The 27,946-nt window shown below is 38.8% G+C and overlaps 6 protein-coding genes across 11 annotated transcripts; 3 read left to right on the forward strand and 3 right to left on the reverse strand.

Moving 5' to 3' along the window:
• Positions 1 to 71: 71 nt before the first annotated feature.
• LOC111780420 (acyl carrier protein 4, chloroplastic-like) lies at positions 72 to 1,272 on the forward strand. Its single transcript, XM_023660814.1, has 4 exons — positions 72 to 336; positions 435 to 545; positions 657 to 779; positions 920 to 1,272. Exons 1-4 carry the CDS (start codon positions 256 to 258, stop codon positions 1,046 to 1,048), a joined length of 444 nt encoding a protein of 147 aa, XP_023516582.1. The 5' UTR covers positions 72 to 255; the 3' UTR covers positions 1,049 to 1,272.
• A 901-nt stretch (positions 1,273 to 2,173) lies between these two features.
• On the forward strand, positions 2,174 to 5,309 carry LOC111780414 (serine carboxypeptidase-like 45). The gene is made up of 10 exons (XM_023660804.1): positions 2,174 to 3,152; positions 3,265 to 3,366; positions 3,464 to 3,559; positions 3,782 to 3,874; positions 3,991 to 4,070; positions 4,157 to 4,438; positions 4,505 to 4,629; positions 4,719 to 4,811; positions 4,903 to 5,020; positions 5,090 to 5,309. The coding sequence occupies exons 1-10, from the start codon at positions 2,900 to 2,902 to the stop codon at positions 5,237 to 5,239; spliced, it is 1,392 nt and encodes a 463-aa protein (XP_023516572.1). The 5' UTR covers positions 2,174 to 2,899; the 3' UTR covers positions 5,240 to 5,309.
• Positions 5,310 to 5,614: 305 nt separating this feature from the next.
• LOC111780418 lies at positions 5,615 to 7,722 on the reverse strand. Of its 3 annotated transcripts, XM_023660812.1 has the most exons (6): positions 7,663 to 7,722; positions 7,033 to 7,085; positions 6,689 to 6,879; positions 6,532 to 6,590; positions 6,091 to 6,208; positions 5,618 to 5,998 (listed from the first exon to the last, which is right to left on the reverse strand). In XM_023660812.1, the coding sequence occupies exons 1-6, from the start codon at positions 7,667 to 7,669 to the stop codon at positions 5,920 to 5,922; spliced, it is 507 nt and encodes a 168-aa protein (XP_023516580.1). In that variant the 5' UTR covers positions 7,670 to 7,722; the 3' UTR covers positions 5,618 to 5,919. The 3 variants fall into 3 exon arrangements, with proteins under 3 accessions (XP_023516581.1, XP_023516579.1, XP_023516580.1); XM_023660813.1 differs by lacking the exon at positions 7,663 to 7,722 and having other exon boundaries at positions 5,615 to 5,998; positions 6,689 to 6,875; positions 7,033 to 7,615; XM_023660811.1 differs by lacking the exon at positions 7,663 to 7,722 and having other exon boundaries at positions 5,615 to 5,998; positions 7,033 to 7,611.
• An 84-nt stretch (positions 7,723 to 7,806) lies between these two features.
• LOC111780417 lies at positions 7,807 to 10,509 on the reverse strand. Of its 3 annotated transcripts, XR_002812851.1 has the most exons (5): positions 10,340 to 10,509; positions 9,356 to 9,787; positions 8,637 to 8,825; positions 8,074 to 8,283; positions 7,807 to 7,987 (listed from the first exon to the last, which is right to left on the reverse strand). XR_002812851.1 is itself a non-coding variant. In XM_023660810.1 (4 exons), exons 2-4 carry the CDS (start codon positions 9,599 to 9,601, stop codon positions 8,194 to 8,196), a joined length of 525 nt encoding a protein of 174 aa, XP_023516578.1. In that variant the 5' UTR covers positions 9,602 to 9,769; positions 10,340 to 10,509; the 3' UTR covers positions 7,807 to 8,193. The 3 variants fall into 3 exon arrangements, 2 of the variants coding, with proteins under 2 accessions (XP_023516578.1, XP_023516577.1); XM_023660810.1 differs by having other exon boundaries at positions 7,807 to 8,283; positions 9,356 to 9,769; XM_023660809.1 differs by having other exon boundaries at positions 7,807 to 8,283.
• Positions 10,510 to 10,711: 202 nt separating this feature from the next.
• Positions 10,712 to 18,919, forward strand: LOC111780410 (dual specificity protein phosphatase PHS1). 2 transcript variants are annotated; one of them, XM_023660794.1, is made up of 12 exons: positions 10,712 to 10,836; positions 11,017 to 11,148; positions 11,264 to 11,353; positions 11,436 to 11,578; positions 11,762 to 11,966; positions 12,567 to 12,743; positions 13,316 to 13,476; positions 15,910 to 16,981; positions 17,375 to 17,521; positions 17,609 to 17,836; positions 17,936 to 18,093; positions 18,201 to 18,919. In XM_023660794.1, exons 2-12 carry the CDS (start codon positions 11,119 to 11,121, stop codon positions 18,559 to 18,561), a joined length of 2,772 nt encoding a protein of 923 aa, XP_023516562.1. In that variant the 5' UTR covers positions 10,712 to 10,836; positions 11,017 to 11,118; the 3' UTR covers positions 18,562 to 18,919. The 2 variants fall into 2 exon arrangements, with proteins under 2 accessions (XP_023516562.1, XP_023516563.1); XM_023660795.1 differs by lacking the exon at positions 10,712 to 10,836 and having other exon boundaries at positions 10,903 to 11,148.
• Positions 18,920 to 19,068: 149 nt separating this feature from the next.
• LOC111780411 (chaperone protein ClpC, chloroplastic-like) lies at positions 19,069 to 27,159 on the reverse strand. Its single transcript, XM_023660797.1, has 10 exons — positions 26,972 to 27,159; positions 25,984 to 26,560; positions 25,277 to 25,392; positions 25,060 to 25,182; positions 24,774 to 24,959; positions 23,505 to 23,720; positions 21,982 to 22,199; positions 20,825 to 20,900; positions 20,658 to 20,747; positions 19,069 to 20,518 (listed from the first exon to the last, which is right to left on the reverse strand). Exons 2-10 carry the CDS (start codon positions 26,546 to 26,548, stop codon positions 19,340 to 19,342), a joined length of 2,769 nt encoding a protein of 922 aa, XP_023516565.1. The 5' UTR covers positions 26,549 to 26,560; positions 26,972 to 27,159; the 3' UTR covers positions 19,069 to 19,339.
• Between the last annotated feature and the right edge of the window lie 787 nt (positions 27,160 to 27,946).

Genomic DNA, 27,946 nt, shown 5'->3' on the forward strand with positions numbered 1-27,946 from the left:
TGATGAATGTATTATCGAAGAATTTGTTTGAGGTGTGTTAGTGTGTCAGATTGGGGGCAGTGTGTAGATAGGATTTGATAAAATGGATTGAGGGAGCGGCAACGTCCGCCACTCGTTCCTCATTTCCATTTTCCACAGTTCAAAGAGCTCCAAACCAACAAGACTACTTTATCCAATCCCTTCCCTCAACTCCTTTTGTTCTGGTCTTGAAGTTTATTATACTGTCTCCCCTCGTATTCCATCAAACCCTCTCTAATGGCAATGGCTTCCTTTTCATCTACTTGCCTCAGATTCCGCATACCTCTCAACCAAGCTGCCAAGACCGACCAGAACCAGGTATTCTCTGGACATCCCACTCCACTACATATTTATTGCATTCTATGTACAGTTCCCTAAGTGAAATTGATATTATTGTATGCTGCTGCTTCTGGCAGTGTCAGGTTCTCAGAAGAAGTTCCGCCGGGGCCGGTGGATTGCTCAAGAGTAATGGTTTCCATCTTGTCACTCACAGAACCTCCCAATCCCACCTGCGTGTCTCTTGTGCGGTAAGTTCGGCATTTTCATTTGCTAATTAACTCACTTTGCTGTTACCTTTTGTTTGTTGTGTGAATTGAGTTTGAAAGTTAATTGGTAAATTTATGAAATGGAATGGACAGGCAAAACCAGAAACAGTTGATAAGGTGTGTTCAATTGTGAGGAAACAATTGGCTTTGCCTGAAAGCTCAGAGCTCACCCCTGAATCCAAGTTCTCAGCTCTTGGTGCCGACTCCCTCGACACAGTACGCCTTTTCCATAACCTTCCCCAAACAAAACATCACACTAATCTTCTTCATACTTCTGTTTCCCTTATTATAAATAATTACGGTTCTGTTCATTGCCCCATTTGACAAAATCAAATATAATGTTGGCATGGCCACAGGTGGAGATTATTATGACCTTGGAGGAAGAATTTAGCATCAATATCGAAGAGGATAACGCTCAGAACATAACGACAGTACAAGAAGCTGCCGATTTGATTGAGGACCTTGTTGTTAAGCAGCAATCTTAACTCTTAAGCTACCAAAGACTAGCTTTTGGTAAGTTAAAGTTGTATTATTCGGAGAGGCAGATGATAAGAGTTGGGTTGAGTAGGCAGGATGCTATTTTTTCTCCTTGAATGATTTTTTAAAGCAAATTAATGTACTTGTACTCGTGGAATTTATGAACAAAAACCATTTTCGATTTATTTTTCAATCTGTACAAGTTCAACTTGTTAGCTTGAAATTAATGCAATATGAAGCATGGTGTCGTGTTGCTTTCTGCTCCCAAACTGAGGGGCTGGATCAATCTATTTCATGGATTGCAGCGGTGGAAACCAGAGTACTAGTAACTCAAGCTTTTGAAAGCATCAAATTTCTTCTGAAAGTGAAGTAGTTGACATTTCTCCCTGGAAAAGGAAAAAGCCAATGGAAGGAGAGGGGTTTTATTAACCCATTTCAATCATTTGAGTTTTATTAACCCTCTTGAACTTCTTTTGCTAGGCAGGGGCTGCCCAAATGTGGGTGTCGTCCACAAAAAGAATTCAGCTTTCAATTAAATCCACAGGTAACAAGGCACTACCACTTCCAACAAAGTGGTTGTAGGTATGCCGTTTCTAAAATTCACATGATGGGATCTTAGGGGTTAATAAATGGTGAAATAAAGAAATGTTTCTTTCTCGGGGGTCAAGCGAGTTGCATAATGGGAAGCATGGTTTTGAAAATGATACCTGCCCTCACTTCGTATTTTGGTTGTTGGCTTATTTGCATACTTCCATAATTTACGCAAAGCAGAGATACCCCACAAGCACCACCCCCTTTTCAAGAGTGCTCCAAAGGCCTTCACATTGGGAAGTCTCCATCAATATAATCCCTAATTCAAATGAAAAAAAGCACGCTGAATATGATTTCACTTGGATCCTCCAGTTTTGCTGATTCATATCGAAGATGGTTTCATTTGAATCCTGGAGTCGATCTGCCTCATATGCTTAATCGAGCAAAAGAAATGCAGAGTCGGTACCTCACCTACTAAAGCTACAAATAGGCATGATATGAAACACAGCGCGGGAGAGAAAGTGGCAGAGGCCCCATTACCATTAGTAGTCATAAACTAAAATCAAGATTTGACAACGCATGATGGGGAACATGTGGTTCAAGCATCTGCGTCTGTGTGCAAATATTTAATCATGACAATATTTAGTTTGAGGGTCCCTTTGAAGCCTTCAAGATTATCTTATTTGAAGGACGATTTGGTGCTCCTGGACAAGATTATCTTATTTGAACAAGCAAAACCAATCGTCTCCTCTTAGAACTACAAGTAGCCCCTGAAATTCTGTCAACACTCTGTCAGAAAATCATACCATACTTGAAATCAAATAGAAAGTGTTGAAACTTGTCTTACAAATAACTGTAGAACTGATCTCCGAGTTAGCTGTGTAAAACCACTTTACAATGTACGCCACAAGAATAATAATAACAAAAGAATGACAGACTCAAGCTGTGGATACATCTTTTTTGTTGTTGTAAGGCAACAGTAGATAGAGAAGCATCATAGCAGTACTTTCAGGGCTCTGAATTCTGATAAAGCAGCCTTGTATTCTATTTGTTTCTTCATTTTCCAAAAAACAATCTTTTATGCTTTGAGTGTGTCCTACCAAATCATGCTCTTGGGCATCAACCCAATTGCAAAATGAATTAATTCTATTCTATATCAGGCCTGCCCAGTAACAAGACTCAAGTATGATGGCGATTTTAAATATAAGATTGCCTGCTTATTTAGTGCCCCATTCATGCCCTCCCCCATGTCTTTTTCTCCGCTGAGCAACATTTTAAAGACCACTTCCTCTACGTCCTTCTCTTTGTTGTCTCTCGTTGTCTAAACCATGCTTTCTCCAACAAGGAAGGCCATGACAATGGCTGCTCTTATTCTTCATCTTTGCATTTGCAAGGAGATTGTTCCCTCTTATGCTCAATCTGACAAGATTATCAGCCTTCCAGGGCAGCCCCCAGTGGGGTTTCATCAGTTTTCAGGTTATATTCATGTAGATGACCAAAAGCACAGAGCACTGTTTTACTACTTTGTTGAGGCAGAAACTGACCCTTCTTCGAAGCCTTTGGTTCTCTGGCTGAATGGAGGTGTGGTTGACTACTTTACTTAACTTCTTCACTATTACTAGTATTCGGGGTCCATGGAACTTTGTCTCAACGGTTAGGGAGGATTTTTTTTTTTTTTTTAAATTTCTTGCAGGGCCTGGTTGTTCTTCCCTGGGAGTTGGGGCGTTCTCAGAAAATGGACCTTTTAGGCCAAACGGGGAGGTTTTAGTGAAAAATGAATACAGCTGGAACCGAGGTATCTGTTTCTCTATCAATCAGACCGTTTTCTTCATAGTTCTGGATGTTATATAGCTGCTGATCAGTAAAGGCAAGTGCAAATTCAATAATTTCAGTAGCAAACATGTTATACTTAGAGACACCAGCAGGAGTTGGGTTCTCTTATGCTCATGATAGCGCTTCTCATGGGACAATGGACGACGAGGCCACAGGTATTGTTGCATACCTTCTGTTCAAGGAAGATAAATATTGATTTGGCTATGAAATTACTGATGAAGGTGCCTATATTGTAAGTATCTTTCTACTCTTTAAGCACTTGGGACCGCCGCAAGCAGCTCGAGTTCTGTTAGTGGTAGAAAAGAAAACAAATCATGTTGCATTCTTGCCTTCTATTTTTGTTTCAAACTTATGTCTTCCCCTGTTGATAACTTCAGCAAAAGACAATCTCATATTCTTGCAAAGGTGGTTCAACAAGTTCCCTCATTACAAGCATAGAGCTATATTTCTAACAGGGGAGAGTTATGCAGGTACTCAGACACGCAAACGCATTTCTCTGTTTTATCATCTTCCCTCTCCCTCTTCCAATCTTTCCCAAAATGGAAGCCATGAAAAAAAAACTGAATCTTTTTCCTAAATGTACCAGGTCATTACATTCCTCAACTGGCAAGGCTTATGACTGAATTGGACAGAAAGGAGAAGATATTTAACCTGAAGGGAATTGCTGTAAGTTTTGTGTTTATGTGGCGTGAAAAAAGAAAAGGAAAAAGCAAGTGGTTGGTAAGTAAAGTAAGGGTGGGTCATAATTGCAGCTAGGGAATCCGGTTTTAGAGTATGCCACAGACTTGAATTCAAGGGCGGAGTTCTTTTGGTCGCATGGATTGATATCAGACTCCACTTACACATTGTTCACTGCTGCTTGTAACTATTCCCGATACGTTAGTGAGTACTACAGAGACTCCATCTCAGGGGTTTGTTTGAGGGTGATGACCCAAGTCAATACAGAAACCAGTAAATTCGTGGACAAATATGACGTTACTCTTGATGTCTGTATTCCTTCAGTGCTCTCGCAGTCCAAGTATTTAAGCCCACAGGTACTAAATACTCTTTTCTTCTCTAAATAATAAATTTGTGGTGTTTAAGGATACTTAATTTGGCAGCATGTCCGAGAGAGGATAGATGTTTGCATTGAAGATGAAACTGTTAAATATCTGAACCGAGAGGATGTGAAAAAGGCTCTTCACGCCCGTCTTGTCGGAGTCCACAACTGGGCTGTCTGCAGCGAGTAATTCAACTGGGCTTTGACCTTGTATTACATTATTGTGTACACCATTCTCGTTTCTGACTCTTATTTGACATCACTGATCACACCAGAGCCCTGGACTACGAGCTTCTCAACCTGGAAATTCCTACCATTTCCATTGTTGGGTCACTTGTTAAAGCCGGCATACGGGTCTTGATTTACAGGTAGGTGTATGTACATTACCTTATCAAAACCATAAATCAGATGGATCTCTACGCAACACCTATTCTTTCTTATTTCATTTTCTGTTGCCAGTGGCGATCAGGATTCAGTAATTCCATTGATGGGTAGTCGTCGGTTGGTTGATAGGTTGGCAACAGAGCTGGGTCTTAACACTAGTGTTCCATACGGTGCTTGGTTCCAGGGAAAGCAGGTAACCGCTCGCTATCTGTCCTGATTTCGAATTGCGCAATTCAATTGAGCATTTCCCCGTCTGTCTCAGGTCGCAGGTTGGACCCAAGTTTATGGTGGTATCCTTTCATTCGCGACCATTCGAGGTGCCTCTCATGAAGCACCATTCTCGCAACCTCAAAGGTCACTTCTGCTATTCAAGTCGTTTCTGGATAACAGGCCTCCACCCCAAGTTTTCTGATGCAGACTTAATGTAAAAGAGACGATCAAGCATTCTTGGCAATGAAAAACAACCTCCCATTTGCAATTCACTACTTTCTCTAACTCTGATTCCTCTACATATAATGTTAACAATGTGCTAAACCAACTGATACTCGGGAAAACCTACAGACCCAAATCACATAAGGTCAAAAGGTTCATTTCTCAGATGCCTTGCTAACCATCCTGGGAAGCACACACTTCCTGGTTCTGCACCTTAAATAGTTTTACATAACCATAAAGGAAGTGTAGGTGAGCCTGATTTGTCCCACAATTTAGGACAATGTTGAGGGCGGTCGCTTAGAAACGTGTCTAACACTTCCTTCTCCCTGAATAAGCGAATCCAAAAGCACATCAATTGTCCAGTCCATGGAAGAAACTGGTTAAACAAAATCTTCCAAGATATAATCATCCCAAAGTCAGTATTACACCCAAAGCCACATCCACAGGTACATAAACTAAGGTAAGGCGATGGGCAGTTCATATATGATCCAATGGCTACTCTGCTGAGTGTAAATAAACGCTCAATAAACAATTTGCCAGGGTTTTCGGAAAGTGGGTCGAAAAAATACATTTAATATTTAAATCAATAGAAAACAGCCTCGGGAAGAAAATGATGAAACAAATGATGTCAAGCCCCCGTCATCGAGCAAGCCACTCGATCTAAAAGACGCTATTCAGGTACAGGTATAAACCTACAAGTGCCAGGATTCCCACTGCAGCGGCAATAGGCAGCACCTTCCTATACCGTTTTACGTGATATCAATCAGACTGAATGAACAATCATTAAAATCTATGATCATTTACAAAGAGTAGTTTGATTTTCCCTCTTACCCAATAGCTTCATCTTTCTGAATCTGCGCCTTTCTTGCCTTCCTCACATCAAATTCGTTATCATTTTTAGTCACTGATTGCTCATAAGGTCTAAATCGTCGCTTAGGAGCACCACAGACTGCCAAGGCACGACAACTTATTAGATTTCAACTTCTTTATTGAAAGCAAATGCAAATGATTGGAAGTTGGTTTCGCTGACAGGAAGAGAACTTTATGTTCTAGAAGTTCTGTTTCTTTGGTTCTTGAAGATATCCTTTTTAAGTTCTCAGTATAAAATAATAGCAGGAACTTAATTGTGCTAAAAATGAACGACCCAACGTCAAAAGTAAAGTAATTGGCCCGATTGACGAGGCAATTCAAGAAATTGGTTTGAACTGGTAGACACGAGGATTATACGAATTAAGTTTGGAAAGAAGGTGGAAGAAGACAGAAGCAAATTACCAGGACAGAAATAGTTATCAGGCAATTTCTCAAAAGGAGTTCTATCGTTGTAAATGTACCTACATATTGGTCCAAAAGAGAGCTTTACAAAGATGGGGGAAATTAAGATATAAATTAGGCTCAAAAGCGGAATGGAAGGAGAGATACGAAGTGGTACCCGCAATCACGACAGATATAGGCTTGCTTGGAAGCGACGCGCATGGAGAACTTGGGGGCAGCTGCAACAGCACACTTTTGCTTCCTTGTGGAGGGAATCTGACGTAGGGGAGAGATGAAGGAGGATTTCAAAGATGAGCGGTTGGAGGCAGAGCCCCATAGCATGGAGCCCCTATCAGCGCCGCCGTCTTCCTTAAATAAATGATAATCAATTATAACTGATAATTAAACTAAAGAAGAAAAGAATCAAGAGATGGAGGAAGGTGTCGAACACAGCGGGAAGTAGGAAAAGAGCAATGCAAGTGGAAGTGTAAATTAAGGTGTGAAGAAGAATGAGAGAAGAACCTGGTTAATCTTGGAATGTGGATTCGGCGGTAGGTGGAAGCTGAGAGAAGAAGCTGAAAAAGAAGCCATTGAAGGTGAGGTAATAAGAAAGCTGAAATGAGAGAGGAGGATGGGAAGCACGGAGCAGAGAGGTAAGCTGAGAGATGGAGGCGACAAAACAGAGAGAATGGGTCAAACTATGAGTGGCCGACAATCCATCATTCTTGCCAATCATTTTAATCCAAGCCTCCTCTCTACACTCTCATGTATTTATTACCCACTAATTCAAATCAAGAAATTTAAATTTATAGAAGCAATTAAACTTTAAAACCCTTTGAACAACCTATATCAAAATATTAAAAATTTGAACAAAATCTATGGAACAAATTTTATTTGATTCCGAGTTGTTTTATTCTCTTTCACCAAGGTACCGCATTTACCTTATGAAGGTTCAAGTATACATTTGTTGTTTGTAATACACTCCCTCGACATATATGTTTCGAGCAATTAAAAGTAAAGAAAAGGAATGCAGAAGCTTTGACTTGACCATAACAGTTACAAAGACCTTTTTTTTCCTATTAAAAAATAATAATAATAAAACGTTGTATCAAATTTAACCGTTGTTAATAAAAAGATTCAACTCGGTTGTACCCTGCATTCAGAGACGAGGACCTGCGTTTATCCCTCCGTCCTTAACAATTAATAGTGTCTTGGAGATCCTAATAAATAAATCACAGTTTGCCTCAAAGATAAGGGAAGAACAAAAGGGTTAAAGGAGAACAAAAGAATCCATCGTTAAAACAAGGAGATCAAAATTGCAAATCTAATAAATACAAATAATAGTTTCGGCCGCCAAACTCCTGAATTGCATATACCCACTCACCACTATCTAAGCTTTTCCACCACCTACTTGCGATTCAGTCACAATCAAATTACCTACTATCTCTATCCCGGTTCATGGCGACCTGATTGTTCTCTACATAAAATATCATGTAGGAGATTTACATGATCAAAATCAGATCAAACATAGAAACAAACTAATTTTTGAAATGTGTTACTAACCAACCATCCTTCAAAGCACATTTTCAGGAGTTGCGCCCAACAAAACAATTTTGCATGACCAAACACCAACTCAGATGAGTTTGAAAGTCTCCACATCTAGGAGAAGGCCCTTCGGAGAAGTCACCTGGAAGTAGAATCATGCCTCACACTTTCTTCCGCCCGAGTAAGTGCATTTGACAGCACATCAACTGTCCAGTCCTTCAAATCTTCCTGCATGAAACGATTGCCAAAGCAAGTACTTTTAAAAAATTATCACTCCCTGGTCAACCTGCCCCCAATCCACATGCCGCATACATCTACAGGTCTATAAAACTACATAGGATGTCGTCTCTTCTAACGACAAAAAATCATTTAAAAAATTTGAATGGCAACGGCAGAAGTTGAAAATTCAACCATATAACTGATAGAAACTGGGAAGTTTCAACAAAGTAGATCACACAAATCTGTAATAAGCATGGAAATGGGGAAGCACGTTATCATCATTAAGGGATGGGATAAAAGAAGGGAAATGTGGAGGCTTTCACATCAATTCCTATATGAGATCAGTGATATAACTGCCTTACCCTGTGTACAGGTTCTCCAGTTCTGATTCTTGCATTTGGACGAGCAAGCTTGGATTCAAACGGAGTCCTTGGTCGAACCTCTCGCATTTCCTCCCACTCCTCCCGACTAAGCATCCTCACAGTTCCTTGACCTGGCGGAGAATTCTTTATTTTGCGCTCTATCAGCTCTTCAGATCTTGACTCATCATACTGAAAACAAGCACAGTCGCATATTAAAAGAGATAAATAAGATTTGCTTGAAATAAACCCAACCCAGGTGGGGACTGAACTTATACTATACATCCACAGCATATGCTAAAATAAGGTCATAATTTCATTAAAAGGGATTAACATTTTCCTGAAAGCATGGCATTAATTGAACGAGACAGGATATGTCCTCCTAGATTCTTACGAGCACAGACAAACTAGCGACATTAATAAAATGCAAAATAAAGCACAACGACCACATCCAGAAAAATTTCCTTCATCCACACGCCTACATTGGAGTGTGCTTATGTTCCTCAACAATTTCACAGAGTTGGAGAATCTCAAAAAAAAAAAAAAAAAAAAAAAAAAAAAAAAAAAAANGAAGAAGAAGCTATTCTTACCGAGATTTCTATACATGTCCTAGACTACTACACACACACACACACACAAATCTCGTTCTATTTCATTTTACTCAATAAAATAAAGGCAATGGAGGAAAAAGAATGAGAACCAAGTTGAGGAGTAGGGCATACCATCATAAGGAGTTTAGCAAAGAGAGCAACTCCAACCGCAGTTAGAATCATGGGCATAGAAGCAGTGTCAAGAAAGGATTTTGATTCAGGAACGTCCACAATGAACTGCTTGCCACTTTTCTTCTTCTTCCTAAATCTCTCCAACTCGGCGATCTTTACCTTTAGAGCCTCTGATGGACATTCACGTTGCTGAAGGAGATGCATCTGTCTCCGAAGTACACGCAGTCCATAGCCAAATCCTGTCATGTCTAATGGAATTTTTTTCTTTTTTTTCCTAAGCAAATTACTTCAATTCCCAAATGAGAATTGCCCAAGTAGACCACACATATATTGCGCTTGTAATCGAGTAAGGTTTGTAAGTTTGTTGGTGCCCTCACAGTTGAAGTTGGTGAATTGAGAATGATCCGCTTGCTTCTTGAAATCCAAATAGATCTATTGTAAGACATCTTCCCTTAGTATCAACTCAAAGTTACAAGCTTGAGTAAATATGAAAAACCATTAAGCTGTGGTGTGCGTTTGGCTAGAAGGAGCCATAAACAACCAGGCATGGAGGAGTAAGTTCTCGAAATAAAACAGACTACTTTAATTCGAATATCTGTGTATTTGTTTGTAAGGAAAAATTGGAATACGATAGATTACTTCAACTAGTTCTAGATAAGTAGAGAAGAAGGGCGATGCAGGAATATTCATAGGGGTGGTGCTTTGGAAGATTTAGGAGACTAGAAACAAGGAAAATTTCAGTAGAGACAAAAGAGATATACAGATTATCAAACCCTAAAAGATAATAGACATATGCCGGAAATAAAAAAAAGCAGGTCACGATAAGTTCGAAAAGTCGTAATTTTCCGCAAGGCTAATTTATTTTCGTTGCTGTTCTGCTGATTGAAGAAGAAATAAGTACAACTCCTCCATTGTTTGAGTAGACAAGTCCTAATTTGAGTTTTTGGAGAGAGAAAAAAGAGGTAGATGGAGTAGGGAGAATACCAGTGATAAGAAGAGAGTAGAAAAGCAGTGGAACTCGCTAAGAGGGAGGACGCGGCGGCACGAGCAGAAGAAAGTGGGCGGTGACGGTGGCGACAATGAGCGACTGAAATGGATGGGGAGCCAGCGTGAAGGAAGCGAGAGAGAGCGAGCGAACAAAAGATGGGAGGGTTTAGGCCACATTCGTTATTTCGTTCTTTCTTTCTCTCTTAATTTGATTTAATTTGATTTAATTTGATGTAATTTGATGTAATTTGATTTAATTTGATTTAATTCGATTCAATTTGATTCAATTTGAGAAAGTGGATAAAGAAGTTAAGGAGGGAATATTACTAATATTTTGGAGGCAAAAGGGGAAGTAGACTTAGATGAAGATGAAGATGAAGATCGAGATCTACGCCTTCCTCCTCCATCTCCCGAAAAAGAATAATAATAGTAAATAATACATTTTATTTTTTAAAAGAAAACATCCACCACCCCCAGAAACAGAAAGCGGAAAGGTATCCCCTGGTTCATCTTCGTCTTCTTCTTCTTCTTCTTTCTTCACAAAAATGGCGAACTTCCTTCTTCTTTCTTACAAAAATGGCGAAGTTATGATGGGTATAGCTTGCCATCACGAACCGCCAGCTTTTTTGGCTTTTACTAATTTGCTTACTTTTCCTTTCTCCCTTTTCCAACAGCGAGGCCTGGTACCTGATACCTGATACCTACGCTTCGCTTTGCTTTTGAAGACACTGTACGCACTACCCTACCATTCATTTTCCTTTACCTCTCCTTCTGTTATGGAAAAACACCATCATCTTCAACATCAGGTGCTTCTTTTCTTCCCTCTCTCAACTCCATTCATTCTCTGCCTCTGATCTCTTATTTACCTTCCCTCTCCCCCTCCCCCTCCCCCCTTTTCTTCATGTTATGCCGGAATACCAGGATATCAAGGACGAACCCAAGGACCTCGATTTGGATCTCGGATCCGACGAGCCTGACCTTACCCCTCTCCCCCTCACCGTTACTTCCCGGGTACTCACTTTATTTCTTTTCTTTCGTTGCATTTCGCTACTATTTTCCCTCATCAACTTCCTCCATGCCCCCTCAAATCCAGGTACTGCACATGTTGGGAGACATCGCAGCAGGTCCAGCTTATAGGTTTTCCCAATGGCTTGAACTCGTCCGTAAACGTAGCGGCAAACATCGCGCTTCTGGCTTCCACAACCGCCCTCATCCACCCTTCGATATGCCTTTCGGGTTTGCCCAATTATATGCTTTTCCCCTTCTTTCTTCATCATTTATCAATTAACGCTTGTGTACCAATTCAGCCCCTTATTATAATGGACATGATTTCTATCACTTACTTTTGAATCCTCTAGCTTAATTTGCTGTGTCATTCAAATCTTTGTTGTGTAACTGAGAAATGTGGTTACCATTCAGTGCTGAGCAACTTTTCAATGAATCAATAAGTCTTCCAGCTCCCGAGCACTCAACTGAAACGAATTTGTGGGATAGACTCGCTAAAGCCTCGATGTTGGATATTGAGTCGAGCTCTTTTTCGTGGGATAGGCTACTGTCTCTTCACCGCACCGAACACAGTAGTAGCACTGAACAATCGGAGGATGAGATGAATAAAGCCCTTGAGGTCTGTTATTTTAGTTTTTTTTATTTTTTATTTTTTATTTTTAAAGTTTCTTTTGCTTACTACTTAGGGAGTTCTTTGTTTTTCTTATTCCGGTGAACGTCTTGTTTTCTAGAATTATGTATGTTAGTATTTCTTCCAAAGTCATGAATTTGTAAGTAGTGATTTCGATGCAGACATTGGTATTAACTTTTACAATTATTTTATTATAATTCTTATAACTTGTTTTGAAAATAGCTCTCCGAACGAGCTCTACTTTTTTTAGGAAGTTGACGAAGTGAGAATTTACAATTTATGTATTTCTGTTATTTAGTTTTTGCTGTATTGTTCTGTTCTCCATACAACATATGTTAACTTCAGTTACTAGGTTATTTATATCGATCTAATATAACATTCCCTTCGGGATGCTTGCAACAGTTGTATGATTTTGATATCAACTTCTCTTCCTTCCTTACCCTCATCTCTGCATATTAAATATATACAAAATATCTGTCCTGATATATTTCCTGCCTCAAAATCTGATAGAAGTTCTTGTATATTTCATTTGTAACAGTTATTTTTTTATATATAACGAACGCCTGCCTACAAATTATCTGCATATAGGTCACTGTAAACTCTGGTGGAGTCGTTTTCTTTGCACTCTTCAATCAGCTTGTATATGACGACAATCTTCCAAAGGAAGCAGCTGCTGTGATAAAGATATCTTCTTCAAGAATGGCCACACAATCTGAACGCCTTGGCTATGAATTTGCCAAGTGGCTTGGGGTTCAAACTCCACAGGTCCTCTTTGTTGTTCATGATTTTTCTATATCTTGGTAGTACTATCTTGTAATGTGATTTAACCCATGCTGTTTGGAGTTACCTCCGCAAGGAGTTTCTCTTGAGCCTAGCTAGCCATAGGGGTTGCAGATTGAGGAGTTCCTTCGTCTTCCTTTTCATGAGAGGGAAAACTTTTTGTGGCAGGCTGGGGTGTGCTAATATTTTGGGTCTTTGGGGGAGAGGAGTAACAATGTCTTTAGGGGCTTGAGAGCTCTTGGAGTGACGTTTGAGCTCTTATTCAGTTCAACGTGTCTTTGGGCTCTGGTGACCAAGAAATTTTGTAATTATCCATTAGGTCTTATTTTTCTTGATTCGAGGCTCGTTCTTTAGATTCTCTCTTTGTTTCTTTGTTTTTTTCTTTTTTCAAGAGAAAGCTAGTACAAAGTTCATTTTGCTTTCTGGGTTTTTTTTTTTTTTTTTTTTTTTTTTTTTCTTATTAGAAGTTTGGTTATTTAAAAAAAGAAAGTACCTTTTTCTGTATTTTTCTTGTCAAATATTCTTTATCTAATCTCCTATCCTTTTGAGAACTGCAGGCTAGAGTTATTCATAATTCCAGCACGGAATGGCTCCAGATAAAAGAAGCTGCAGAGAAAGCACGAGATATTGCCTGTTTGGAAGGTGATGAGGTTGGTGAAATGACATGTTCTGAACTATTGGAAGCACTTGAATTTAGCAGATGCCTTTTCCTGATGAGGTACAATTTTAAACCGATATTTTCATATCTGTTGTGTAGCAGAATAGAAATAGGTGCTAAAAATCCTGTGTCTGTGTACATTTCCCTTTATACTATCTAGTTTTTCAGTTGTTGAGAATCTCTGAATTACTGAACTTGATGTAGGTCACTTCATTCCATTCGGAATTGCAGTATGTTAGGTTCGCTGGCTAATTACCTAACAGGCCTATAGATACGTTACTCTGATTTGAGTTTATCAGGAATAGGATGTTAACTTTCTAACTGAAGTACTGTGGAGGCTAACAAGTCATTTTTCAAAGTATTAGGACACGATTAGAGGAAAATGCTTTTCCATCTTTTATACATTACTTTCTTTTCAAAATAAATGATCCCATTTACAAACTTCTTTAGTACTTTAAACATTGGACTTCTTAAGTTTGGTATACTGAATTTCAATGTATTGTTTGCTTTCCCTTTCTTTATCTCTGCTTATTGATAAACTTCAATTTGGAATTTTTAGGACAGTCTGTTACTTTTAAAGATCATTCAAACTTTTGTTTTAGAGAGAGCGCAATTTTTCATATGCAAAGAAAGAGAGAACACAAAGATTCAAAGAGTACAGGCTAATCAGCTTGGTTAAGGGGTATATAACAAGATCGCCAAGGTTCTAAGAGCGAGGTTTAAGGAAGCTTTCACTTTGATGGTATCTTTAAACCAAATGGCTCCTATTCTCTGTAGAAAGATGGTTAATCTGTATTAGCAAATGAGGCTGTAAGGGGAAGGCATAAACTTTAGAAATATGGAAGACTTTTAAGATAAAAGGGATCCGATTTTAGATGGTTGAACTGAATCAAAAGTTATGTTTCAGCACAAGGTTTTCTTTATCTTTTATGGAAAATCCAGAACTAGAATCTTAGTTTCTCAAAACTTGAACCCAGAAAACTCTCTTTTTCCTTTCCTAATTATTTTCTTCTCTCTCTCTCTCTCTCTCTGGAGATGTATCAAGTAAATTGCTTGATCATGGTGTCCATAGTAGTCTATTGGAGAGAGGGCTTTAGAGTTGCGGAGAAGAAGCTCTTTTCTGCCTACAATTTGTAGATGTCACAATCTTAACTTTGTGATGATAAAAATTGACAATCTCTGTACTGACAAGAGACTTTTTCTAATTGAGGGGGGGGGGNAATTAGTGGCCGAAAGTGGCATCATCACTGATCCAGGGAGAGTTAAAGAAATTGAAGTTCATGTGACAGAAATAAAGATAGGGTTGAAGTTTCAAGGCCTGTTTTTTAGTAATGTTCTTATTTCAATGTTGGAAATAGGGATAACTTTGTTTTGGAAGGACAAATAGATAACCAGCTACCTGATTTTGTCGTTGTAGGATAATGAGATGATTTTTTTAAAGTATGGGATGAAGGAACTCAATCTTAGAGAGAACTCAAGGAGACAGCATTTGTAGGCGGAGGACATGAGGGAGTTAGAAGTTTTGGTGGAGAAATTCTATCGGACAAGTGGAAATGTAGAAGCTTTGGGATATTGCAACCGTGATAGATTTTTTTTGAATGGTCTCTTTTCTCTCTGCCAACATCAAGTCTATGTTGACAGAAACAAGAAACACTGAAGTGTCGATTTAGACAGTAAAGCGCCAATAATATCAAATTGCAATGAAGTTCTAAATACAAAGTAGAAAGGGTACAAAAGAAATCTTGATGCTTCAGCTTCACGCGTAGTTGGTGTGCTCTTTGTAGAGAGGCAGAAGAAACCAAATCGCACTTGCTGTTTTGGTTCCTATAGTATTAACTTTTGCCTTTCTCTCTTCCGCATCTTTAATATCTTTTTGTCTGGGATTACTCAACTAATGACAATATGATACATGCTAGGTGGTCTCAATTTGAAAGGAAATGCCAAGACTATGGTTAAATGCAGTCAGAGCAATTTGATTGGTTTTGTTATGGTTATAAAGGAATACTCGAATTTTCAGTGACAAGGTTAGAAGGTCTCTGGTTTAGCTGAGCTCCACGTCTAATATGCTTCATTGTGTTTCTTATCTTATATTCTTTGCAAGTATTCTCCTATTATAATAAGTTCAGTTTGGGTTGCTTTCTTTAACCCTCAAGGGAGATAATAGATTTCGGATGTATATTCATTTTATAAAATAAAAAATAGCAATATTGGAATTATTTGGTAAGGCTATTTTCTATATGGTGCAAATTTTCAAGGGTCTAATATTTAGGATAACTCCTAAGCATTCATGTAAAGAAGGATAAATCTTACGTAGGGTCTAGTATTTGTATTTTAACATTTTCGATATAAATATTTAATAACCACTAAAACTATGCTTTCGTGTCCCATAGATAGAAATTTGTTCAGGAAACATGATGTTAAATGATATGTGTTGTTTTTCAGTTAGAAATTATGTTTTCCTCCTTCACAAAAGCTGGTGCCTTATTCGTGCAGCTATGTGCATGGATCTCCATTGTTAGAAATCTCAAGTGCATTTGAATCCCGAGAAAGGGCTGAAAAATTAGCCGCCGCTATTGGAAGGATCTTGCTATTGGACCTTGTCATCAGAAATGAAGATCGGCTCCCTTGTCGTCTTCTTCGTTGGCGTGGAAATTCTGCAAATTTGCTTTTGGCTGATAGAATGGCGTGTCCCAATTTGAATGCATTTGAGGAAGCCTTTGATTCTGCCATTAAACGGTACAGACCAAAAGTCATTTCAACGCTTCAAAAAGAAAGAAGGGGAACTTCAATGGACAATCGACCAAGTTCTAGTTCAGGGTTGGTTTCAGAGACCTCTGAACTTTCTGATAATGTTGAATCCCCAAAATCTAGTAACCTAAGTGTTAAAAGTCAAATATCAGATGAAGTAATGCTTTGTGATTTTAACATTGTGGCTATTGACTCTGGTGTTCCTCGTCGTCCTCCTGCTGGAAAACGTGCTAATGACCAGTCAATTTACCCAAAATTAGTTGAGTTGTTACTCAACAGTTCCGAGTTCTCCTCTAATCTATTGCATGACATTACGGGAGGGAAATTAGGGTTCCCTTCATTAGCTGATGCCAACTTAACTTCTGGCATACAGCTTACAGATATGAGTTCTATTGTCCATGAATTTCGGTATGGGTTTCGTGCTGCTCTTAGGGACTTGCAAGGATTTCACATATTTTTGCTTACCCTTCACCAAAAGTTAGACAACTCATTACGAGCATTCATGAATATCATAAATAAATTTCCCTTGGGGGAATCCGATAAAGAGGACTCGGGGGTTCCTGAGTCCCATTTGCAGGCTTCTACCACTATTCATTGTTTATCTCCACGGGGTAAGGAACGAGTCTCCAGTGACGGTAATATAGATGTTACAGAGTCAGCTCCAAGATCATCATCGTCAGGAAATAGAGAAAGCTCAGACTTATCTTCTCCCTTGTCACGAGATAGCTCACAAGGAAAGTTACACAGGGGAGGTGCAGAGCCCATTCATAGCCTTCGTTTGACTGCAAAGCTTCGAGACTTCCATAAATTTGCCAAGGTATACTTTATGAAGTCATTGATCGCTCTGTCTCTCTCTCTTAATTATTGGAATATCTTTGCCATGTCATATATCTATGGTCAATTTAGAAAAGCAATTGCATCATGAAATGTTCGCTCATGAAAAATATATAAAATCGTTCGACTGGAGATCCTTTGTTTTTTATTGATGAATGATATCATACTGGCATGCATGGTCTCTTCTTTCTCTAGCTTTTATACTATCTTGTGAGTTGTGAGGAATTTAAAAGTCATAACGGGTTCATTTCCGACGACGACCACAAACATGGTAGGTCATAAATTACTAGAGAATTCTTTTGGTTATGTGCAAATGTGCGGCCGTTCAGTGGCCATCATCAACATAAATATGATTTCCTACGTTCTCTCTGCATAGGTTGATGCTGAATCAAATAAAGAATTGGATATGTGGAATGAAGTGTTGAAGAATGAAGCTGTTAAACTCTGCCAGGAGAATAAATTTAATACTGGGTTTTTTGAGGGCAGCGATAGTCATGGAGTTGTGGATGCTTATGAATTGAAGGTAAAATATTCTGTTCCACTCAGTCTGATATCTTATTTGTATCCATAGAGCCAAATAACTTAATCTTTTGATTGATATATATTTCAGGTGAGACTTGAGCACATTCTTGAAAGGATTGCACTGATATCTGAGGCTGCAAATACAGAAAGGCCTTCTTCAGTTACACCTGCCTTGTTTATAGGTGGTGCCTTGGCTGCAAGATCTGTTTACACTCTTCAGCATCTAGGAGTTACTCATATTTTATGTCTCTGCTCCAATGAAATTGGGCAGTCAGATTCTCAGTTTCCTGATCTATTTGAATACAAGAACTTTTCAGTAAGTGCTTTTTTCCTGCCATATCTAATTCCGTTTCTGATTCTTTTTCTCCTCTATTTCTTTTCCTGCCATATCTAATTATGTTGCCCACTAAAACAGATAAGTGACAATGAAGACTCAAACATCAGCAGTATCTTTGAGGAAGCTTCTGATTTTGTTGATGACGTTGAAAGAAAGGGTGGGAAGGTCCTGGTTCACTGTTTTGAAGGGAAAAGCAGAAGTGCCACATTAGTTCTTGCTTACTTGATGCTCAGAAAGTAAGTTCAATTGCGATTTGTTTATTGTTACAATAATTTACGACCCCCCCCCTCATCTTCGTCTTCTTCTTCTTCTTCTTTCTTCACANTATTATACAACGATGCAGGAAATACACACTGCTAAAAGCATGGAATGCTTTGAAACGAGTTCACCGTCGAGCTCAGCCTAATGATGGGTTTGCTAAAACTTTGTTAGAATTAGATCGAAGAATACATGGAAAAGTTTCCATGGAGTGGCAGTCACGAAAACCAACTATGAAAGTCTGCCCAATTTGTGGGAAAAATGCTGGACTGAGCAGTAGCTCACTGAAACTTCATCTGCAAAAATCACACAAGAAGCTATCATCTGGGAGCGTAGACAGTGCAATGACCATGGAAATACAGAAAGCACTAACAGCTCTGAAAATCAGTCGTGGCGGAAGCGTGAGCCCAACCCAGAGGCAATCTCTTCTGATCTTAGATGAATAGGCATATGGAGTTATTAATGTAAGTGCAAAAAGCGTCGGCCCAACACAGGAGTCTCTTTTAGATTCATTCCCTGCCAGCCAGGTAAATGAGCGTAGGGATGACGGGAATTGCATGCGAGCTACTAATGCAAGACTGATCTCATTGATCACTTGTTTTAGCTTGTAACATCGCATTAGCACGTCTTACAATGTTTGGCCAATTCTTTTCTCTTGGTAAACCTGTTGAAAGTAGGAACTGTAACTGAGGAATTCTTTTAGTTTGTTTTGGTTCCTTCTCTTGGTTTGTTTTGGTTCATGTACTTTCACAAGATTCTTTGGGCAATCGTTAAAATTCCATAAATAATTTCTAATTTATATAATTAGTCCCTTCTTAAGATAACTGTTTCATTGTGTGATCCCGGCCGGGAACGAGAGTGGTTAAGGAAACAATGGACCGTCGGCATTCTTTTGCTCATTATGCAGGGTGCGACACACACTTAAAATCGAAACAAACAAAACGCATCGGCAATGACCTGTCAAATCTCGAAAACCTTTAATGACCAAAGGCAGTTTCTTGTCTTCTTTTAAATATTCCAACTTGAGAACAGTAGTATTTCATTCATACTACCAGATCCAGAACTAGCTAGCAGCCATTTAGAAGTAAACTACGACCGAATAGCACTTTTTCCATTTTTTTTTTCTCGAGTATACAACCCATTAAATTAAATCAGATGAAAAGTGGCAAATACATTTTATGACCTGGTATGATTATCATCTCTTTGAAATAAAATGAGCTACCTTCACACGGGGATAGCATCCGGCAAGGACTCGGGAGCACCACTGCTGCCGTTGAGTACTGTCACGTTTCCGTCGGAATCAACATCCACTATTACCGAGTCGCCCTCTTTGATCTCCCTTGCCAGCATTTTCTCAGCCATGCTGTCCTCCAAAAGCCTCATTATGGCCCTTCTCAATGGTCTCGCACCGTAGCTTGGGTTATATCCTTCCTCCACCACTCTATCTCTAAATCTCTCTGTCACTTGAAGGTCAATTTCTTTTGTTTTTAATCTGTCAAATACCTCCTTTAGCATTATATCCGCAATCTCCTTCACCTCCAGTTTTGTGAGTTGACGGAAGACAATCATCTCGTCCAACCTATTCAAAAACTCAGGCCTGAAGTATTGTTTCAGTTCCTCCGTCACCAAGCTCTTGATCCGGTTATAACTACTATCCTTCTCGTCATAATCAAGGTCAAACCCTATCCTGCGACCTCCCTTCTCTATAACACTACTTCCCACGTTTGATGTCATTATCAAAAGTGTATTTTTGAAGTCTACAGTCCGGCCCTTGCTATCCGTCAACCTTCCATCCTCCAAAATTTGAAGCATCATATTGAACACATCAGGATGAGCCTTCTCAATCTCATCAAAGAGCACCACTGTGTACGGACGACGACGAACGGCCTCGGTTAATTGACCACCCTCTGTGTAACCAACATAACCAGGAGGAGAACCAATAAGCTTGGAGACAGTGTGCCTTTCCATAAACTCACTCATGTCAAGTCGAATCATTGCTTCTTCAGACCCAAAATAGTATGCAGCCAATGCTTTAGCTAACTCAGATTTACCAACACCAGTTGGGCCAGAAAATATAAAGCTTGCAATTGGACGGTTGGGATTCTTGAGCCCAACACGAGCTCGGCGTATGGCACGGCTGATAGCTTTAACTGCTTCATCTTGACCAATGACCCTTTTATGGAGGGTCTCTTCCATTTTGAGGAGGCGATCAGATTCATCAGTAGATACTTTCTCGACAGGAATGCCAGTCCAGGAGGAGACAATATGCTGAATATCAACTTCAGTAACAACAGGGCCTACATCTCCTGCCTCACTTTCAGCCTTGCTCATCTCCTTGCCCTTATCTACTAGAGCAGATATCTTAGTCTTAAGTTCCATTTCTCTATCACGCAATTCTCCAGCCTGTTTTAAGTTCACTGAGTTTCATTTACTACAGTTGTATCAACTAATAAGATGGCATGACAAGACTAAAAATTTAACCAACACGCAGTTCCAGAAAAATAAACCAAATGGTGAAGTAACAAGAAAAATGAAAGCGAACCTTCTCAAAGTCTTGACTTCGAACAGCCTCATTCTTCTCCTTTGTGATCTGCCTCAGCTCTTTCTCAAGCTCCCTGGCTTCTTCAGGTAGCTGCATAACATTAAAAATGTAGCATAATCATGCAGAAGAATGCGAGGGCAGGAGTAGCAAGAATGATGAGAACATACTTGAGCATGACGAAGGCGAACCCGAGAACCTGCTTCATCAACCAAGTCGATTGCCTTATCAGGCAAGAATCGATCACTGAAATTTACAGTTATCCATCAAAACACAACTTCCACAAACCGAATAGGAAAAGCAACTAGGATCTTAACTAAAGAAGTCAATATTATCATAATGCAAAGACATGTCAAGGCAACAATTTCAAACAAACTCATCATACATCATAATCTCCTCAAATATGAGAACTTAAATATCATGAAATGTTTATCCAACCAAAACATTAGTCAATGATTCGGAGGTAGAACAAGTGGACAATAAAACATCAGAACATATTTTGTAAGGCATTATCTTTTAAAGGGCGAGAAGTATAAGGCCAAAATAGTTCTGTAGAGCTGACGGTGGAAAAAAAACCTACCTTCACGAGGTGAGTTGCACAATATAGAAAACCTTCACATTTAAGATATGTTACTCTGATGAAATTACAACTTCAAAAGTTATCATTATGGAGTCCTTTTTTTTTCATGTTATTCCTTCATTTTTCTCAATAAAAGCTTCGTTTCTTATCTAAAGAAATAAAAAAGAAAAAAGGAAGGAAAAAATATATTTAGATTTTAACCGAGACAGATGCATGCAATCAAAATGTTTTCTTCCTCCTTTATGTTCTAAAGCCTCTGGATGGGATTTAGGAGAGGGGGATGTAAAAGAAAAAGAAACTGCAACAGGTGCCTGAGCACCATGCAGATAGCACCTCTCAATTTGAAAGCAATTTTGAGAGTCCCATGGTGCTTCCATAAAGGCCACCAAAACAACATATAAAGGAAGGCATAGATTCATGAGCACCCTATAAATTATAAATCTCAGGCATTAACCGCAAAGTTGCACAGGGAATTGGAAATTTATGTATTTAAAGCTTGCTCCATGGTTCCAGAATAGATATTCAAACAGGGTGCGTGGTGTTTTATTTTTATTTTATATTTTATTTTATTATTATTATTTTATTTTTTTCACATGCATAAGACGAGCACCCCATTACTGAAGTTGTTAGTCAAGAAGATAAGAAGTATGGCAGACACAATCAAGAGCATTTTCATTTTGATACTTAATCAGCACTATCAACTTTTTGCAACCGGAAAACTTCGAGAATCACTCAGTAATAGCATACCTGATGTACTGGTATGACAGCTGCGCAGCAGCTACTAATGCTTCATCTGTGTAACGAAGTTTGTGGTGGATTTCATAGCGCTCTCTAAGGCCTTTCAAAATCTGTATGGTTTCATCCACAGATGGTTCCGGCACTTTCACTGGCTGAAATCTCCTTTCTAAGGCTGGGTCTTTTTCAATGTGCTTCCTGTATTCATCCAATGTCGTGGCTCCAATGCACTGTAAAAATAGAGAATCAAATAGTCAGTCGACACTGGGAGTCAGAGAAATAAGTGGTCCAACTCCAAATTAAACATTTTAAGACTTGCATCGATTGAAAACTAGTAGCCAGTATTCTTAGAAAACTCAAATACAAAAGCATTTATTAATCTTATATTTTGCAACTACACTACTTTTTGTTTTTGTCATTATGGATATCTCTTCAATAAACAAAATCCTATAATCTTCCCAAAATAAATTTGGCGGATAAAAATAGAGAGAAGAACAAGGTCATTAGTCTTGGTTCTATAAAAAATACGGAGACATGTATACCCTTGATAGCCCCAGTTCTTAGATTCGTAAAATAGGCACTTTTGAAGCTCTGTCCCAACTAATTCCTTAGAAAATGAAGCCCCACTTTGTGCATCTAGTTTGCATCAGTTGAGGGTCAAAAAGGTCAAAACTTTTCGGTTGTCCCTTGCATCCAGAAGCGTACAAGTCAAAACTCATATTAGACTTCCAAAGAAAAATTGAAATCAGGTTCCACTTGGGTTACTGTTTTTGTACCCACATCGAGTTTTTTCGGTGGTCCCTGTACAAGCTTAAATACTAAAGTAAGACTCCCAAAGAAAAATTGAAGTTGTCTTTCTGCCTTCGAGTTAATGGTTCACCTTTTGAAGTCAAGTTTTTTCAGTAGTCACTAGCATTAAGAATTTTAAATACTCAAGTTAGACTCCCCAAGAAAAATGGAAGTTGGGCTTTTCTCTCCTCCGGTTTCAGTTTTAGCTTTCCGAATTGAGTTTTTTCATTGATCCCTTGGATACAGAAGCTTAAACACTCGAGTTAGACTCCCTAAAGAAAGATCACGGTTGCACTCCTCCCCTCGGGTTACTGTTTTTGCTTTCCAGATGGAGAGCTATGATCATCTTTTCCTACACTATCGTTTTACCTCTACCAGTTGATTTCATACGTTGAGTCCCGTTGAAGTCCACTTCTGCTTCACTAATCACATTGAAGATTGGTTATTTTAAACTCTATGCGATGGAGGTTGAAAGGAAAAGCTAGCGATCTTCAGAAGTGTGCCACTGGAGCTTTTCTTGCGGCTCATATGGAGGTAAAGAATCCAAAAACAAATTCACGTATATAGAAATCCATAGATATCTTTTGTGATATTGTTCATACCTTGTCCAAATTTCCTCCACACTGGCCTCTGAGATGTTTTGCCCTTTTCTTTCTTTGTTGTGAATATAAGGTCTCTTATCACAAATTTAAAATAATAATAAAAATGATTAAGCTATATTATCTTAACGAGATGCCCAAGATTACCTGCAGTTCACCTCTTGCAAGGGCAGGTTTCAATATATTTGCTGCATCAATAGCTCCTTCTGCAGCCCCTGCTCCAATTAACGTGTGCACCTCATCAATGAAAAGGATAATCTCATCACTTTGTTTAATTTCCTCCATCAGTTTCTTTAATCTTTCCTCAAACTCTCCACGATATTTCGTGCCAGCTACAAGAAGGCCCATATCCAGAGTTATAACCTACACAACAGAAATTTTTTAACAAATGCTTCAATAACAAGTTATTTCCAAACATAATGAAGAAACTTCGATAACTAGTTCAAAGACATGTTCAAACAAACACAATTCAATCCGTCTAGCAATTTCTTGATTTTCCTCAAGTGAACATTAGTCAGAGCTTGCTGATTTGCAGAAGTAAAGACAATTTCTAATTTAAGTTTGGCCATAAATCTAGCATAATTCTTACAAGGTTGAATGATAATGCAATTTTAGATGATACCAAGAGCTGAAAATGCTTCACCCAAATCAAAGATTGACTAATAATGAACATACAAAAGAATATATATTATTTTGGAAGGGAAAATTCATTCCAGAAATATTACAATACTGGTTAAGGTATATTGTCGGAAAAAAGTAGCACTGCAAAATATATATATATATATATCTTGGCTGAAAAAGTAGAATAAGAATAGAAATATAATAGATATATCATTTTCCAACGATCTTATCAAAACTTCTAAATGAGTTTAGTGTTCAAAAATCACCAAACAAATGCTACCAAAACCACAAGTTTAAAATAATTCAATGAAAAAATCAAACAGAGAAGTACACGGGAGTGAAATTACACAATTAATTACTAGATATATGATACAACATAGATCTTCTTTTTCCTCCTCTTTCCTTCTCTTTTCACCTTCCTCTGTCGTGTTTTCTTAGGAAAAGAAAAGCTACTTTCAGTTGAAAATGTGAATTGAGTACAAAACAATGACGGAGCTCATTAAAAGGTGCTCCAATTAGGTTCTACTAAAAAAAACACCACGGGAGAAGAAGCACGAATATGCCAACGGGAGCCCACAGAATGAATAACATCCCACACCTCACCCATTCTATAGCTCTATCATCAAACATTTTATACTTTATTTCTTTCCAAATTTCAAGAGAAACACACCCAGTTAGAAACCACAACACTGCTTTAGTAATGAGAACAGAAATTAATTGTTTAAAGCACAACAAGGAAATATTTTCTTGAATTCTTTAAAAAGGGCCCAGTTTGGAGGGAAAAACTAGTCTAACCTTCTTTCCTTCTATTGTTTCAGGGACATCCCCATTAGCAATCCTTTGGGCCAGACCTTCTGCAATAGCAGTTTTTCCAACACCAGGTTCACCAATGAGGCAAGGATTATTTTTTGTCCGCCGACCCAAAATTTGGGTTACACGTTCTATTTGTTGCTGCCTTCCAACAACAGGATCTAGTTTACCCTAGAAAGGCAAGAAATTGACATTAGAATTTAGAACTCATGTTTCCACACAACAAACAAGTCCTTATCATAAGTCACAGTGGAATGTATTTCCGGAACACCTCTTCAGCCAGCTTAGTTAAGTTTGTGCCGTACTCTTCCAGGGTTGGCATCTTGTTCCCACTGCTTCCTCCTCCAACACCAGCACCAACAGCCTCTGTGCTCTCACCCACCATTCGAATAACCTGTTCATTCAATTCATAAAATATTAAGTTAAAAATAAAATGTTTAACTAGAGTAAACTAAACTATATATATAGTGTCAGGATAAAATTCTTGCCTGAGTGCGAATGTTACTAGGATCAGCACCTAAATTTTCAAGAACACGAGCTGCAACGCCCTCACCTTCCCGAAGTAGTCCTAGAAGCAAGTGCTCCGACCCAATATAATTGTGGCCTGAAAATGCAGCAAAGTAGGGTCCATGTAAGTTTGGTAGTCAATACAATGTTGAGAAGTCCAACAGAAAATACAAGACAGGGTCCAACTACTGGAACATGGACCTATCACACATATCTTCCAGTTCAAAACAAAAATAAAAGAGAGTGGCGTGTGAAAATTTTCAAGTTGAAAGAGAAATTGAATACTTCAATGATAGCTTACCAATAACATGGTTCAAATGAAGCTTATATACAGACAGACAAACAGACAGACACATGCATACACATATACGGGCTACATCCTACTACTTCATGGAGAGACTATGTGCTCCACAGTAGGTCCAGTAGACAATAATAACTCTCTTATTAAGCATTCTAGACTTGGACCCATGAGTCAAACTTCCACCAAAGCCTCAAGCCCTTACTTAACACAAAGCTGCCCATGGGGGAGGAAGTTCATGTCAAATGAAGTACCAAAATGCCAAGTAAAAAAAGTAAAAACTAGGAAAATTGAAATTGATTACATTCAGAGAGAAATTAAATTGACTCTGATTTGTTTTGTTCCTTTTTCTTTTCTTTTTCCCAGGAGGGGATGGGAAAGAGAGGTTACCAAGTTGGCGAGCTTCCTCAAGAGAAAGTTCCAATACACGCTTTGCACGAGGAGTGAACGGAATTTCTACAGCAACAAAGCCACTGCCCCGACCAATTATCTTCTCCACCTCCACGCGCGCATCCTTAAGATTGATTCCCATAGATTTAAGAACCTTAGCAGCGATTCCAGTGCCTTCACCAATAAGACCTAAAAGTATCTGCTCTGTGCCAACAAAATTGTGACCAAGCCGCCTCGCTTCCTCCTGAGCAAGCATGATAACTTTAATTGCCTTTTCTGTGAATCGCTCAAACATAGCTTTTGGAACACATCTGCTAGCCTTTCGTCGCCTAGACGAGATTGTAATGGCCACCCTGGAATGAAAATCTTGTCCATTTCGCAACATGTTATCCAAAGAATTAAATCCTCGAAGTCCAGAGAAACTTCTGATTCTCAAACCAGGTGCATGTACGCAGGCCATCATTTTAACAGGCCGCTTTGTATCTCCTGACCCTCCTGATAGGCTATTCTTTCTCCCACCGATCAGACCAGGAATATCTGTGGACTGAACCAGAACTCCAGCCATGATGTTCACGGACTGTCAGCGTTCAAACAAAAAGATGTTAGCTAGAAAATAATCAATAAAACAAAATGGAAATCAACATAAAAGGAAGTCTCTGAAAACAAAATATTGAAGAAAGTGGAGATAAGAATATTAAAAACTATAAAAGTCAGTAGAGCTTTATCAATTGGGGGTTCTGAAAGTTGTTGTAATAAGATATGGGGGCAAGCATATCCTTTTCTTATGAATCTATGAATGAAAACCAAAAGGGACGCAAGCAAGGGGAAATATGGTCGCCAAAAACAGCTCAGAAAAAGTGAGCTCATTGGAGTAGAACGGAAGAACAACATAGTCGAAACAAAGATAAAGGCTGAGATAAAGCAGTGAAAAGGATGAGAAGTAATATGAAAGATAAAGCAGAGGCAGAGGAGAGAGAAAGAGAGAGACCTTGAACTTGATACTGAAAGGGTGTTGTATGGGAAGGGAAGGGAAGGGAAGGGCGGAGAAAATGAGACTGAGAGGAAGAGCCCCTCTTCTATTGTTATGAAGATATTGATGATGATGAGTTTGTTTAATAAGTCGGCTTCCGCTCGAAATGCAGAGATGTGGTGTGCCAATTTCGTCACCACAAACTTGTGGACTTTATGCACCACCAATCCTACTCCTCATTTCCAAAACTCTTCCCAACTTTTCTGAATATTACAAATATCTCTTTTATATTATATATACATATATACATATATATATATTTTACCATTTTAATTTTAAAGCGGTTATATTTTCTAAGTTGAATTGTGATATAGGGCATTGGCCCAATATTTAGTTGCGAGTTGGGACTCCGTAGACAAAGAAGAAATGTGATAAGAACATTGGAAACATCATTCTCATCTACCCAAGCGCAAGCAAACAAAGTATAAAACGTGTACGAAACAAATTTTCTACCTTTTTTCTTCATTTTAATAAGTCAAAAAATACGTGGCCTTCTACACAAGTAATTCCTGCCTTCTGGAGTCTTGGACCACCCTCATCGCATACCATTAATAGACTCTTCCTGTAGTTTCAAATCTCAAAATCATATATTAACCAAGTTTTTCTAAAATTTAAATAGCATCCAAAATCAATGAGGTGAGGCATTTGGTAATGGGTATAGCCGCTACGGGACGTTGCCGTCAAAGAAGCGTACTCAAAGCTTCAAGGCAACAGGGACCACCTCATTAGTACATACTTCCCACTTGTTGGTTCCTAANAGCAAGCATGATAACTTTAATTGCCTTTTCTGTGAATCGCTCAAACATAGCTTTTGGAACACATCTGCTAGCCTTTCGTCGCCTAGACGAGATTGTAATGGCCACCCTGGAATGAAAATCTTGTCCATTTCGCAACATGTTATCCAAAGAATTAAATCCTCGAAGTCCAGAGAAA

The sequence above is a fragment of the Cucurbita pepo genome, chromosome LG18, assembly GCF_002806865.2.
Source record: "Cucurbita pepo subsp. pepo cultivar mu-cu-16 chromosome LG18, ASM280686v2, whole genome shotgun sequence".
NCBI lineage: Eukaryota > Viridiplantae > Streptophyta > Magnoliopsida > Cucurbitales > Cucurbitaceae > Cucurbita > Cucurbita pepo.